This window comes from Pongo pygmaeus, chromosome 2 (genome assembly GCF_028885625.2).
Source record: "Pongo pygmaeus isolate AG05252 chromosome 2, NHGRI_mPonPyg2-v2.0_pri, whole genome shotgun sequence".
Lineage (NCBI taxonomy): Eukaryota > Metazoa > Chordata > Mammalia > Primates > Hominidae > Pongo > Pongo pygmaeus.
This window is the reverse complement of record NC_085930.1, coordinates 88,894,212-88,908,841: the sequence shown is the minus strand read 5'-3', so window position 1 is coordinate 88,908,841 and position 14,630 is coordinate 88,894,212. Positions and strand designations below refer to the sequence as shown.

The window sequence follows — 14,630 nt, the reverse complement described above, 5'->3', positions numbered from 1 at the left end:
CTTTGCCTTTCTTCTACCAATAGATTTCTTCTCCAGTCTCAAAGCTTTGGAGTCACTACTAGTGTTTATGGCCATTGTCAATGACCTTTTTAAAGGAAAAGAATTGAGATTGATTTTCCTTCTGGGACGAAGACATATCATCTAAAATGTTTTCTGACCCTCTGATCTCAGAGTTGTGCCTGCCATTTTGAGTGTGTTTGTGTGGCATGGGGGTTGGGGTTGGGAAATATATAGCATTTGCCATCTGCTAGAGGAGCAAAGATTTGCAGAGTGGAAAAGAGGAGGTGCAAGGAGGTAGAACTGCAGAAACTTGCTTCCCCAGAAGTTCATGTATAGGAAAGCCAAGTTAATGCCACATATTTGGAAAAGGTGATCTCCTATGTATAGTTTTCTCTGATGGGTTTTTTAAAAACCCAGATAAAGTGGAAACATCTGACTGTGAAAACTTGGTGATCTCTACAACATAAGGATTTCACTTCCCTTTGAGGAGGAAGGGAATGATTTTATAACCTCAGACTTCTCTGACTTAACAAATAGGGACTTGGTATCAAATATGTCTGGTAAATGCTGATGTTCTACCCCTCTAATGCCCATAGGAATATGGAAAGAGAAATTCTGCTGTGAGAAATTCATAGAACTACCTGGCAGAAAAGGAAGGGTGATATTGCCTCCCAGGGAACATTTGGCAACGTCTGAAGACATTTTTCACTGTCACAACCGAGGGGGTATGCTATTGGCATCCAGTAGGTAGAGGTCAAGGATGCTGATAAGCATCTACAATGTCCCAGACAGTCCCCACAACAAAAAATTATCTGGCCCCAAATATCAATAGTGCCAAGGTTGGGAAACCCTGCTTCATACCTATTCACAATCCATGGAACACTTTATGTACGGCTGTCTTAGTCCCTAATCAGAAATTCTCAGGTAAAATGCTCACTAGAATTAATCCTACTTCCAGAAGAGTTCCCAAAAGAGAAACTCATATACTCAACTCTGACGCTCAAGTCTGACCAATTCCTAGGTACTGCTGACCTATTCATATATTCAAATTCTATCACTGATATGGGAAGCTCTGTTTGAAACATAAACTTAAAAAGGAGTCTCTATATATGAACTATCAGTGCTATCAGACAATGCTAACATTATGAACATGATGAGGATATAACCCTTGTTTTCTTGGAAATGCCCACCCACATTTATGCTGTTCTTTTAAAGTTTATTACTCTTGTCAAAGTTGCCATGCAGAATGTCTATTGATCAGCTGGGCACATCTGCACACATTTACAATATCTGCCACCTCTTTTAACCCTCAACCCCGCCCCACAAAATGAGTGATGGTGCTTGTTGATTTGCAGATTCACGGTCTGGTGAGACAAGTTTGAGATCTCATATTTTCAGCTCACCCTTGAAAACCTTTCTTGGATTTGACTGACCTTGATGGCTCCCTGGAATTTCACCTACATTTTATGGGAACTTCAACTCTCCAGAGAGAAGAGCTTTCAGATAGCTACAGGACTTGCAACTATGACTTTTAGCTTTCACTTTTGAATGAGGCTCCAAATGTCTCAATGGTGGCGCTATTTCCAGATTTGGGGTAAGCCAATTCTTTGTTGTTGGGGTTGTGCTGTGCATTGTAGACTATTAAGCAGCATTCCCGGCCTCTACCCACTAGATGCCCATAGCACCTGTATCCCCATCGTAACAACCAAAACTGTCTCCAGACATTGCCAAATGTCCACCGCAGGCTAAAATCACCTCCTGATTGAGAACTATTGAATTATACTAAGGTTCTCAGAGAGTCCTTCAGCAAGTTCTCAAAACTGAATTGATTCAAATTGACTTGGTGAGGTCAGGGCACACAGAGATTCTTTGTTGTTGGGGGTTGTAAAGGGCCTGCTGAACATCCGCTCAATGAGGTCAGGGGCTTCAGCTAAAAGGGTTGGGAAGCCCCCATCTATAGAAAACGTGCCGTGTACAACGTGAAATCAATTCCCATGCACAACAATGAAGATCCCAATTACAATGAACAAACACGTTCTTCTGAACAGCACTTCCTCCCTGACATCATGTCCATGACCCTGCACCCTGCGGGGGGCTCGGATATGTTACGTCTGATTCAAAGACAACCAAAAAGAAGGAAATAATGATTTCACCAAGAAAGGACACATACCAAGGCAGGAATAGGTAAGTGGGCTAGGCGGGGCTTTTATTAATCTCAAGGAAAACAAACAGCACACATTTTTGGGAAAATGCTTTCATTTTCAAACGAATCTGGATGTGGACTGGGTAGCAGTCGATTAAAAAAAGGGGCAGTCTGCATATGGCCAGATATTTACTGGAATTTACTAGGAAGAGATGCAATGAAAGTCTAGATTCCCCTGGGAAAAGGGAAGCAAAAAAATGCACCATTCCCAGAGGCCTTTCAGTTTAGCTGCATTGGTGGGATGGGGAGGAGGGAGGAGGACAGAAGGCTTAGGAAAGAGAAAATCATGGGAAAAAGCCAATAAAAAAGTAGGAAAGATTCTGTTTCTGCTGAGCTCTGACTGCCACACCCCACTCCCTTTTTTATCACATTACAGTGCAAATCTCAGATTAAAAACAGCTTCCTAGAATGTGTTAGAATTTTTAAAGTTGTGAAATAAATCCAGATCTACTCTTTACTTCCTTGTGAGGGAAAAAACACACTCTGAATACATTTGTTTCTTTAAGAAATTTTATAAAGTAACTTATTTTGAAAATTTTCCAACTTATAGAAAGATTGCAAGAACATCATAAAGATCTCCCTTATCCCCTCATCCTGAGTCCCCAATTGCCAACATTTCACCACATTTGCTCCTCCCATCTCTCTCTCTATATGCTATTATCATTTTGTCTTTCCCTGAACAATTTGAGAGTAATTTGGAGACATAACATCCCATCATCTCTAAAACTCTTGTTTCCTCAAATCGAGGACACTCTTTTACATAAATACCATACAACTCTCTAAGTCAGGATATCATCATTATTAATACAGCAGCACTAAATAATCCTATGTCTTTCTTTTTAATGATTTCCTTCTACCAGTTAGCTCTTTACTTCCATATTTCTGGGCTAATGTGATAAGAAGTTCAGCACCTGAGTAGCTGAGCTCATTCATTCATTTCAACATTGTTTATAGTATGCCTAGTTTGAGAGAGGCACCCAGTTTGAACCGTGGGTTTCATTAGGCAGAAGGAAATTAAGGTATGGGGCAATTAAATAAATGATTGGGGAAACAGGTTTTTCACTTAAAATGTGTTGGCTCTGTCTATATTTCTTCCTCTGTCCTAGCTAAGAAAAAGGAAGCAAACACAGTCTGCATTTTCCCTGTTGTATTTCCCTCTGTTCATCTTACCAAGTTCCCAAAACATAACTGTTTTATTATTCACCTGCCACACGGACTAAGGAATACAGAGGTAGTTGTGAGAATGAGGGGTGATGAGAGGAAGAGGACGCAAGAACAGGGTTCAAGGTGGTCGACTGTCCTACCAATGGGAATGAACAAGACTCAGCATTGCTAAAAGAAGAGTTCAGCTCCTATAGCTTAATTTTAGCTCAATAAATAGTGTGGAAGACGTTCCAATGCATTGAATATGCTTTATTTCAACCAGAGAGTTATTATGGTGAGATCACATTTTAGTAAATTTTACCATTTTTCATAATTCACTTGTAAGTGCTATAGCATCTTACTTTCTACAAGGAACCTCATCACCGTGAACATCTGTAAAGTCACCTGACTGGCTCTAATAAAATCTATCATCCTGACTATCTATATACCTACCAAATAAAGAAAATACTTAGATTTATTACCTCAAGTTATTCCATTTCTACTAAAAATGCCAGAGATAGCACCCAATATGTGCTTAATACTGGTTGCTTTTTTCTTAAAATCTTCTGAAAACCCCAAATCTTGCTCTTTTACTTGGTTTAAGACAATTTTCTTATATTCATTCCCAATTTTCTTTGCTTATCCCCTAAGCAAAACTTGTAAATGGCTCAATTAGTTTCAGAACATTTCAAATATTAATAGTTACACTCTGGGATAACATAAAATCCTACATTGTAGACATACCCTTTCCACTCAGGTTACATTTTACCATTTCATCAACTAAACAATGAGATGAGGGGATTATATCTTGGCTTAAACCAGTAGCTTAAAATTCAGAAAATCCTAAGTTCAAATCCTGGTTCAGCCACTTCCCAGCAGTGAGACCTAGAGACCACTACTGAGCAGTGAGATCAACTAAGCAACTTCTCTGATGGTGCTGACTTCATCAAGTAGAGAGGATTAAGTTAGACAAATGTGGGTGAATTGTTCAGCATAATTCTGAGCACAAAGTAAATGTTCCAAAATGTAAGTGGTTGTTATAATAAAAAAAATCAAAGTCCCCACTATAATTATGGGAGGAAACACATTGTGTGAAAAATTAAGTGGGGAAAAAAGTCTGCTCTTTTGTGGATAACTGAAGCTATCAATTCATTCACTTTCTGAGATATTTCAGAAGAAAATGGCTTAGGGAGAATCATTTGAACTATTTCTCATTTTAGTGCATAGACAACCTGAGAGTGAGCATAATAGATTAATCAGTGCTTCTAAAAACAGACCATCTGTCAGATTATAATTTAACTCAGGATATTGCCCTAAAGCGGGGGAAAACACTCTATCTGGCCACTGAGAAAGAGAACTGATGACAATTATCAGTCAATTTGCAGTCAATGTTGTTGCATAAATTTAAATTTCTTGGGGGCCTCAGTATAGAGTAAAAATGTGAATGAATAAGAGTTTTTTTTTTTTTTAAACACTGTGGACATTAAGTTTTGCAAAATTAAATGACTACATTTACAGTCATGGAGGAGAGACACTGCCTCAACTCAGTTTCTTCTGATATATCTTTGAAACAGAGCCCTGCAAAGCTAATCTGCTCAACCTTCACCTACTGGGTTCAATGAATATGAAAAGCTGCCTTCCTGAAACTCTTCCTTCAAAGAGGAAATGATCTCCTGGAATTCAAGCTTCTACAAGGTGGCTACCTGGTGTTTTCCACTTTTGCCTTCTCCTAAAAAGCATCAATCAAGCCTTGCCCTTTCAACCCACTGAACACATAAACATGCTTTCTCCTTAACTGAACTTATGGTCATGATGAACTTGAACTCTGAGATGCACAGAGGAGAGTTTGTTTTAACAGCTGCTTTTACAATGAAGCCCTGGAGTTACTACTCTCAAGACCCCTGGTTCTGATAGGCCGTCTTTTCACTGTCCTCTGCATTTTCTAATGCCCAGCTGTCAAGGAACACCCACTGAAGTTTTCCAAAATAAAGGCACAAAACACAAGAAAGGCAAGAGAATGCTAATCACTGGATGCATGGGCATCCTATGTGGGGACCCCTTACATGTGGAATAGGGTTTTTCTCCCCAATTTATTTTTATAAATTTATTGATTTCTTTGCTAGTTTATTATTAATTGTTAGAGATGTCCTGTTGCCTGAGGTTGCCCTGTCCAATACGGTAGCCACCAGCGACAGGTAGCTATTTAGAGTAATTAAAAAATTACATTAAAAACGCAGTTTCCTTGTCACTTAACCATGTTTCAAGTGCTCAGTATTAAACACATGTGACTAGTGGCATCCATAAAGGAAGGCAAAAATACAGAACATTTACATCACTGCAGAAAGCTACTAGATTCTTTTGGCCAAGGCATAAGCTCTTTCTCATAAGAGAAAGGGGATGCAGATCTTGCTAAGAGTGATGGATTTCTGGGTTCAGCCTACATGAGTCATCTTCCATACTACCCCCGGACATGCTTTCCTTGGCTGCCAATTTTCTGTTTTATAAATTTCAGGAAAGAGAGGTTATGGTTGTTAAAACCATTCATGACAATGATCCCACTTTAGATAAAACAACAGCAACAAGCAAAGAAGATGGTGTGGAGATCTGCACATTCCACATCTTTTAACTGGTACCCATTAAATAACAAAGGGAAAAAGTACCCTCAGACCACAACTCTCCACCTTGTATGGAGGCCAAGGACCCAGCAGGGAGAAGGCAGATTAGGTTCTCCACTCATCCTGGCTCTTAGACCACTGAACTCACATTTGGGTTCTAATGGAATGGTGATTGGAAGCATATTCTCCGATAGGAGGTTTTTAAAAGTTCTGTGCCATCAGCCAGGCAGCATCTGTCACTTAAAATGACTGGCCAGTTGCACATTTAAAAGCAAAGATAAAATTGCTAATTTATACTTACTGAATAAACATCAGCAGTATCCATGAAGGTACCTACCCTAATAGCAAGTTGTATTTTTATTTTTATGGTGGTGGTGAAGCTGCCAGGAAAACCAAAGTATCAGTTCTTTAATTACATGTGTTTAGTATTCATTTAATACTAAAATTTCTCTTGCTCAATTAGAACAAAGAGCTCTAACTTATTCACTGCTGTATCCTTAGCACCTGGAACAGTCCCTGGCCCACAGCAGGCACTTAGAAAGTATTTGTTAAAAATTGATTTTTTTTTTTTTAAAGAAACAACCAAGAGTTTTTTTATTCTGCCCCAACCCCCAACCCCTGGCATTAAAATAAATCTTCCTCAACTGCCATCACTAATCGCCAGGATTCCCTCCTAGCCAATTATGCTTGGACTCAACCTCTACCTCCCACTCCACATTCCAAAGTTTCTATTTCTTTCCATTCCAGAAGGGCAACTCCACAACAGGAGTGAGGGAGAGGACCTGTACTCCTCCTCAGAGTCCAATAACACTATGTGGACTTTTTAAATCCATGAAAATAGAACCTGTCAAGCTACCACAAAATAGCATCAGAAGGCAGGATCAGTCTTTCATAGGCAAACAATCTCTGTAAATACTGAAAAAAGATTATTAAAAGCCTGCTAAGTTTTGTCTCCAGTGAAATAGATGCAGGCAAGTATTTTGGTTGTTCTGAACACATTAGAGATGAATGCTACACAGAACTAAGGTAAACTTTGTAAATTCATATGTCATAACACTTTGCTCCACAAAAAACTATCTTATTTTTTATACTCCATACTGATACAGCCAACTAATGTGGCTCTTGTTTTTTAAAGATGCTAGCAATATGTTTAAACATGCCTTCATTGCAGTAAAAGTATCATATTTATAAAAAATACATATGCATTTAATGTGATATTCCTTATAGTCAAAATCTTGATAGCATCCTCCTAATCTGGCTAAAAATGTATCCGTAAAATGAAAGAGAGGAATATTTTGCCATTCCCTAAACAACAGTTGTTGGAAGCTTTTGTAATTGCTGGTTATGGGAATTTACCAATAACAGGAATGAATTTGGATTTTCTTTTGCTGGAACCAAATGGACAATGTCATAATTAGCTAAATAATGTTGAGGCTAAATGAAGTTTGAGTTTTAGGCACATCCTTTATGGAATATAGACAGGAACCTAAAAGTTCATTCTGAACATAGGTTGTTTCTTTCTGCCAAGACAAGATTAATAGTCAGTACCCTAACAATGAGGTCCTATCACTGAAGTAGATTATCTGCTAGTCAAATGGTTCCTAACAGCACCTCCCTCATGGGTTAAAACAAGAGGGTTAATGTGATGTGTATTTGCTTAATTTGGCTTGTTACACAGTAAACACACAGCAAATGTTAGCTATTGTTATCTTCATTTTCTTTGGAGAAGTTATCTTATTTCTCACCTTATTAAAAATAAACTCTAACTCATATAGGGACCCTCCTTACCTTGGTCCTTTCACCCATGAGTACCATAATAACCTATACTGCAAAAAGGAGGCTCAGGAGGAGGATGAGGTATCAATAGGCCTCTGGGTCATTTTTATGATTTAGGTTTTTTTTTGAAAAGGGTAGGCTCTCTTGAAACTTCCAAGGTAGTTGTTTTAGTATTTTATTTTCCTTCAATAAGAAATGCTTTCTGAAATGTATTGCAGTGAACAAATAACAAAATTGACAAATGCTGTAAGCCTTTTACAGTTATCTGAACACACAGAATAAAGTGTAATCAAATTTATGCACATTAGGTTTGCTTTTTCCTGTACCTAGCTGTCTCTTATGTGTTCAGAACCATTTCTTCCAATCACCTTTGTCTTCTGGCTATAATTTATCATTATCTACAAATTCAATAAATGGAGCATGCATATTTCATAGTTGAGACTCAATAACTCAGGACAACAGTATTAGAAAAGAAAAAATACCCAACAAAATGTTAAGCCTCATATATTTTTGTTTATAAATCTAAGCATCATTTCCAACTCAGAAATATGTTTTTAAAGTATCTCTTTAAAATACATACTTGAAGCTGTCTAATTACACAAAGCTAGATACTTGGCTATTCAGATTTGAGGGAGGGGTTGTACAGGTTGGAGGGAATTTACAAAATTAAAATGTATCTTTTTAAAACCAAAAGAAACATATACATTCATTTCTAATCCACAGAGCCTACTTGCCTTTACAGTCTGCTGATAAACACTGATTTTTAAAACATTGTATATAAAATTAAATAACATGAAAAAATAAATATGCTTTATTATATAACACATATAAATCTGTACTGCTCAAAATATTCAGAAAATTCTAGGTGTGGCTGCTTAAAACTGTGTTTAGAAAATATGGTAGTGATATTTACAATCTTTATTTCTTCTAGGGAGAGAAGCAGTGAGGTTATAAAATACTGGTATCAAACATTTTCTCTTCCTACCTACAGAAGCTGCAAACTTTAATACGAAAATGAGGTAGACAAAAATTCATAAGTTAGCCAGGCAGAAACAAAAGCATAATTCCTTCGTGAGCTCATAAATTCTCATTATTTGGGTCGACAAGCATTATTCCAATGCACCTAAAGCAAGGCTCAGAGAACATTTTTAGGTTTGTCATGAAAAACCCAAACAAGCAATTTCTCCTAAGGAGAAGCACAGTTTCCAAGGTGATCAGCAAGCAGGTTGACAGGGCAACGCACAAAGGAACACCGAAGACCCATCTTGGATACATGGTATCACCTAGCAGACTTTTAATCTGTGATTATCTAGATGAATTAGCTTTCTCTCGAATGCTCTGGATTTTTAGCCTACTTTCTGCTGTGGTTTGACAGTATAGAGCTCTCCTTCCAATTTACTCCTCTAGTCATAGGACATATGCATTGACTACTTAGTGTCCTCCTGGGACTGACTGCAGGAGTCAACTGAAAGGCATGTGAGTTTAAGAACCTTATTTCAGGCTGGGCGTGGTGGCTCATGTCTGTAATCTCAGAACTTTGTGAGGCCAAGGCAGCGGATCAACTGAAGTCACGAGTTTGAAACCAGCCTGGCCAATATGGCGAAACCCCGTCTCTACTAAAAATACAAAAATTAGCCAGCGGTGGTTGTGGGCACCTATAATCCCGGCTACTTGGGAGGCTGAGGCATGAGAATCGCTTGAACCCGGGAAGAGGAGGTTGCAGTGAGCCGAGATCGCACCACTGCACTCTAGCCTGGGCAACAGAGCAAGACTCTGTCTCAAAAAAAAGAACCTTATTTCAAAAAGAAACATTACCCAAAAAAGAGTCCAAAGGCCCATTTTAAAAAGGGTAGAAAAGGTTGAATTTCTGGAAGATATTTCTCACCATCATGATTCTTAAATCCGCAATGACTTGAGCCAGAACCAATGGCTGATCTAAGATGGGGACTTAAACCCTAGGTTCACAGAAGTTTCATTTTAGGGATGCTGGAAGCTATATTAATAGTGATTTGGGGTTTCTTTCCTAAATACTGCTCTTTAATAACAAGTGTTGAAGTAGGCTATCTCCATTTTGACCTTGGAGAAGGCTAATTCACACAGCAGCAGTTGCTTCTTGACATCATCTAATGCATGGGAGTCCTGGGAGAGAGAAAGCAACCAGGCAGAAGGACTAATTGCTACCCTTGGTCTCTAATAAATCTAAGTTGCTTTCTGTTGAAAGCAACATGTTAGCACCTCCAACATACTTTTTATTGTTGTTAGTTTCACCGTCAGTTACAATGATGAAGCACCATGGAAGTGGCTTTATGGCTATTAACACCATTACTGAGGTATGCTTACATTTGGAATTACTAAGATATTATACCAAAGCATCCACAGAAATAAACATACAATTAAAATCAAAATTCTACAGTAAGAATCTGAAAGACTGCCCTCTCACACATATATTTAGGAAAAGTAATATATTACAAAGATATCTATTTAAATAAAATGCTTTTGATTTAATTTTTTAAGATCACAATTAAAAGCCTTGCAGAAGTGGCCTTGCTCTTAGACTGTAGAGGCTTTTAAACACATATTTGAATAATGATCACTTTATAAAGAAACCATTTAAATCATATAGGCAGCAAAATGATTTTTAAAATGCATGCACTTGCTTCTGTGCATACTAGAGCATTATAATTTCTTTCTCTCTCTCTCTTTCTTCCTCTGTTTCAGAAAACTGTGTGCAGGCCCAAGGAGAACAACTACATGAAATAAACCTTATGTCTTCAGTTACAATAATTAGCAGTTCATGTTTTAAAATTTAAACATTTATGCTCTTAAAATATCTGCGGGGGAGGGTAGTGATCCTGTGTAAAAAGAAATTTAGCGTATTTAGAAAGTGTTTAAGGAAGAAAATACCATGGAAATTAATTTATAATTCTCTAAGACTTATGTTTTTCCCCCTGTTTTCCCAAATAATTCTTCCTGGAGAGGTAAATATAGAATAATCAATGGAACTGAGATGATCAATGGAATTGAGTCTGGGAAGGGAAATGCAGGTTTCTTTTTTTCACCAAACCACAAGAACATGCAATAAATAGGCTTGTGTGTTTCTTCCTAAGGGTTAAGAGATTTTTTTTTTGGTCAAAATTAATGAACTACGACTTTGTGGAGAGCTAGTAGACTTTCTAAAACATAACTCTGGTACTGGTATTGCTGTTGGTCGAGTGAACTGGGTGAAAATACAATGAGCTTAAGACAGAATTTCATGAAAAATAATATATAATAGGAGATGAGGGAAGTTGGGAATGTCAGAAGATGTTCCTGACATTCTAAGGTTATTTCTGATCTTCAAAAATGTTCATTTGGGAAAGGTGCCACTATTGCAGGGAAAATGCTTCTAGTGAACTGACTAGAGATAGAACAGACCAGAGCTCTCTGACTCAGAGTGGCATTTCTAAGTTCTGGAAGAAAATAATTACAGTCCAGCTAAACAGTACCAGTGGAGATAATGCTCCAAATTCTTCTAGATTTCTACTTAATACAAAGTATGGTGAGTATATAGTTAGTGTTACACCTGCAGACACGACCCCAGCCATTGAAACCCTTAACTCTTAGAAACGTCAACAGGTATTAACCATGTCACTTCACTTAATCTGCTCTTTAGCTGGTTTCAGGGATGGTTAAGACTTCTGAGAACCATATTGGGTAAAAAAAACATTCTGGATATGACTTAATATAATACTAAATTCAGCTTCAGTGCAATTAATGTATTTACAGGATCATTTTTACTCTATTTACATGAAACAGCCCTAACGGCTCCACAGCTTATGGGCACAACTTAGCCAAAGTATTGTTTTGACACAGCTGATCCTTCTGTTTGCCAAGAGCTGCCCCAGAAGTTTGCATCATATTTACAGTGGCAAACCTGTCTCACCATGTCAGCTGCTGGCTAAGCAGATAGCAAAGGAAGACTAGGACCAAAGCAAAAAATGGTCCCAAACAGGCTTCCTGTCTCTGTGCAAGAGAGAGAACATTTCCGACACCCTAAAAGGCACCAGGTCACCTGTTCCATTTTTGGTCTTTTGCATTTTTAAATGATTTTAGTCTATTTTGTGGGCACAGACTTTGTAAAAATTATGTTCAGAGCTGTACCCGAGTCACAAAGGCAAATTACTGTCACTGAAGAAAAATTGCTTTGGCCTCAATAAGCAGGTATCTTTCCCAAAAAGTCAAAACTACTATAGCTTAGAAAAGGAAAGAATGTGTGCTATTGTCTGTTAAAATCACTATGTATGTGTGTGTGTGTGTGTGTGTGTGTGTGTGTGTGTACTTAGGCTAAGAAAAGGCAGCTACTTCTTGGCACCAGGTCCTGTATGAGGTACACTTATTCTGTAAAGTCACTTTCGCAATATCATAAAAAGTTAATTCTATTATGCGCCAATATGGAGAAAATAATAGACTATTTATAGCAGAGTTTCTGGGATGCCCTTGTAAGTGTGACAATTATCTGCCGCAGAGGAGTGCCCCAGAATACCTTGGAATTAGATAGTTTGGTTAACATACATGAATAGTTAGGGCCGTACCGAGCTCCAAGGACCAGTACTCCATGCAGCGTCGTGTGGACAAGCATTTGTGTTACACTGCTCACGATCAGGAGGTTTATCAAGAATTTCACAGCTCAAATCTGGAAACCGTTCGCCGTTGGACCGCTGACAGACCACCAGTCTTGTTCTTATGCCTCCACCACACAGCTTAGTGCACTGGAAGAAGGAAAAGGAAGGCTGCAGTTATTTTGTCTGAAAGGCCAATGACAAATTTTCTTTCTCCCTAATTTCTTGGCCAAACTCAATTATGGCATTGGGCAAGGTAAGCCTCTGACAGAACCAAGGTGAATTACTAATAGTGATACGTAAAACAGACCAAGGCTCTCCTACCTTAATGTCAGGTATTAGTGATTAAGTGCTTTCTCTTCACTTGCACTGAGGGCTTTTGCATATATTATCTAATCAAGAGGAGTGTAATTATTTGTCCCATCTTATATATGAAGCAATTAAGGTGAAGGGAGGTTAATTAACTCGATCAAGGCCAATCTGTTAGCAAGTAACAAAGATTCTTTCTTTTTTTTGAGATGGAGTCTTGCTGTCACCCAGGCTGGAGTGCAGTGATACGATCTCGGCTCACTGCAACCTCCGCTGCCCAGGTTCAAGTGATTCTCCTGTCTCAGCCTCCGGAGTAGCTGGGACTACAGGCATGTGCCATCACACTCGACTAATTTTTTGTATTTTTAGTAGAGATGGGGTTTCACCGTTTTAGCCAGGATGGTCTCGATCTCCTGAGCTCATGATCCTCCCACCTCGGCCTCCCAACAAAGATTCTTTGAGAAATACCAAACCAAACCAAACCAAAACAAAAATAAACAAACAAAAACTACCCAATACCAAACAAAGGAGATAATGACTTAACCGGTTCTATTTTCTGGCAACTTCTAAGAAGCTGTCACCAATCCTTGGCTGTTCTCTGACTCCCATCTCCATAGGCTTTTATGACACTAACCTATTTTACTGTATCTCTGAATGTGAGGACAACTATGACTTTCCTCTCGGATGAATAAACAGCATGGTGGGAACACTGGATAAGGTTCTGACTCCTGGCTAGATCTAAACTTCTGAGGCAGGAACACACTGTATTTCTTGGACAGTGCTGCTCCGCTCAAATCCAGCAACACTGACATTTGGTTTCCCTGCTGTGTCAAGGCCAGATCTCCCACAGAATTTGGAATGATCTGGTCTGTGCTGACAGCAAAGCATCCCAGCAAGTTCGTGTACTCTCCTGGCTTGAATCCAATTACAGAAGCTTAATCACAGGCCCCACAGGACAGAACTTTGCAAGGAGGTTTTGGGAAATCCACAATACATGAGTCACAAAGCCTCATTCTCTTTTCTCTCCCTTCTCAAAGCTCTCCAGAATGACATAACTGTCAATGAAAGTCAACAATAATCCCGTTATGACTGCCTATGACTACTAGGTTATATGGCTGAAACCATGAAATGTGGACACGTGATTTCATTCAGCCAAGGATGTGGACTAACATGCCCATCAATCTCATTTGTCTTTTTCCCCCCTTGGCACTGGGACCTCCAAAGTGTTATTTCTCGTGTTTTATTTGATAAATGTTATAGTCAAGACAGAACAACTCAACAAACTTTAAATATGTGCTCTCCCTGTGGATTCAAGAATAGAGAGATATATTCTTAGTTAATTAAACACAAAACAATAAGCATCTAGGCCCTATGTATAATAGGGGCTCAAACCCCCACTTAATCACAGTATTATTAATAATTATTCTTAACATTAATTATTACATTATAGTAGCAGTTAACTGATTAAAGGCTATGTGCTACACATTTGACAGATACTACCTCATATCATGGTCATAAATACTAAGAAGTTGGTGCTATTACTATCCTTATTTACAGATGAGGATATAAATATTTGGCAAAGATACTACATTATTTGCCAAGGTCACAAAACTTTTAAGAGCCAGAGCTGGGAACAGGACACGGTTTTCTCGGCTTCCAATACTAAGTTGCCCCTTATCAGTCGTCACAGGCAACCCTGAAAAGGTAGCAGCTAAAGGATTCCATATTTGAGAAAACACAGCTAACTACTCACTTCTGCAATAAAAATACATCATCTTTCATAGGAATTATAACACCTATTCAATCTGGCTTCATTAGGGACTTGGAATGTTGGGAGACATTATGCCATGGGAACAGGGCATAACACAAACACCCCAAAACTATGAAGAAGAGGGTAAGACTTCCATGGACTGATTTAACACATATTTTCAATCACTTTAAAAGCATCTATTTTTTATTCATCAGAGGTGAACAAATAACTTAAAC

General features: G+C 38.4%; 1 protein-coding gene and 1 long non-coding RNA gene across 4 annotated transcripts in view; one reads left to right on the top strand and one right to left on the bottom strand.

Moving 5' to 3' along the window:
• LOC129034237 (uncharacterized) overlaps nt 1–8,162 on the top strand; it is a 28,483-nt gene extending 20,321 nt beyond the window's left edge. Inside the window, exons 3-4 of the long non-coding RNA XR_008501785.1 lie at nt 1,356–1,594; nt 4,921–8,162. This is a non-coding gene — a long non-coding RNA (uncharacterized LOC129034237). The remainder of the gene's footprint in view (nt 1–1,355; nt 1,595–4,920) is intronic.
• Nucleotides 1–14,630, bottom strand: part of ADAMTS9 (ADAM metallopeptidase with thrombospondin type 1 motif 9) — a 172,007-nt gene that overhangs the window by 66,240 nt on the left and 91,137 nt on the right. For all 3 annotated transcript variants that reach the window (XM_063661878.1, XM_054483816.2, XM_054483817.2), the window contains one exon: nt 12,309–12,485. In XM_063661878.1, the coding sequence (XP_063517948.1) occupies nt 12,309–12,485 (177 nt within the window). The remainder of the gene's footprint in view (nt 1–12,308; nt 12,486–14,630) is intronic.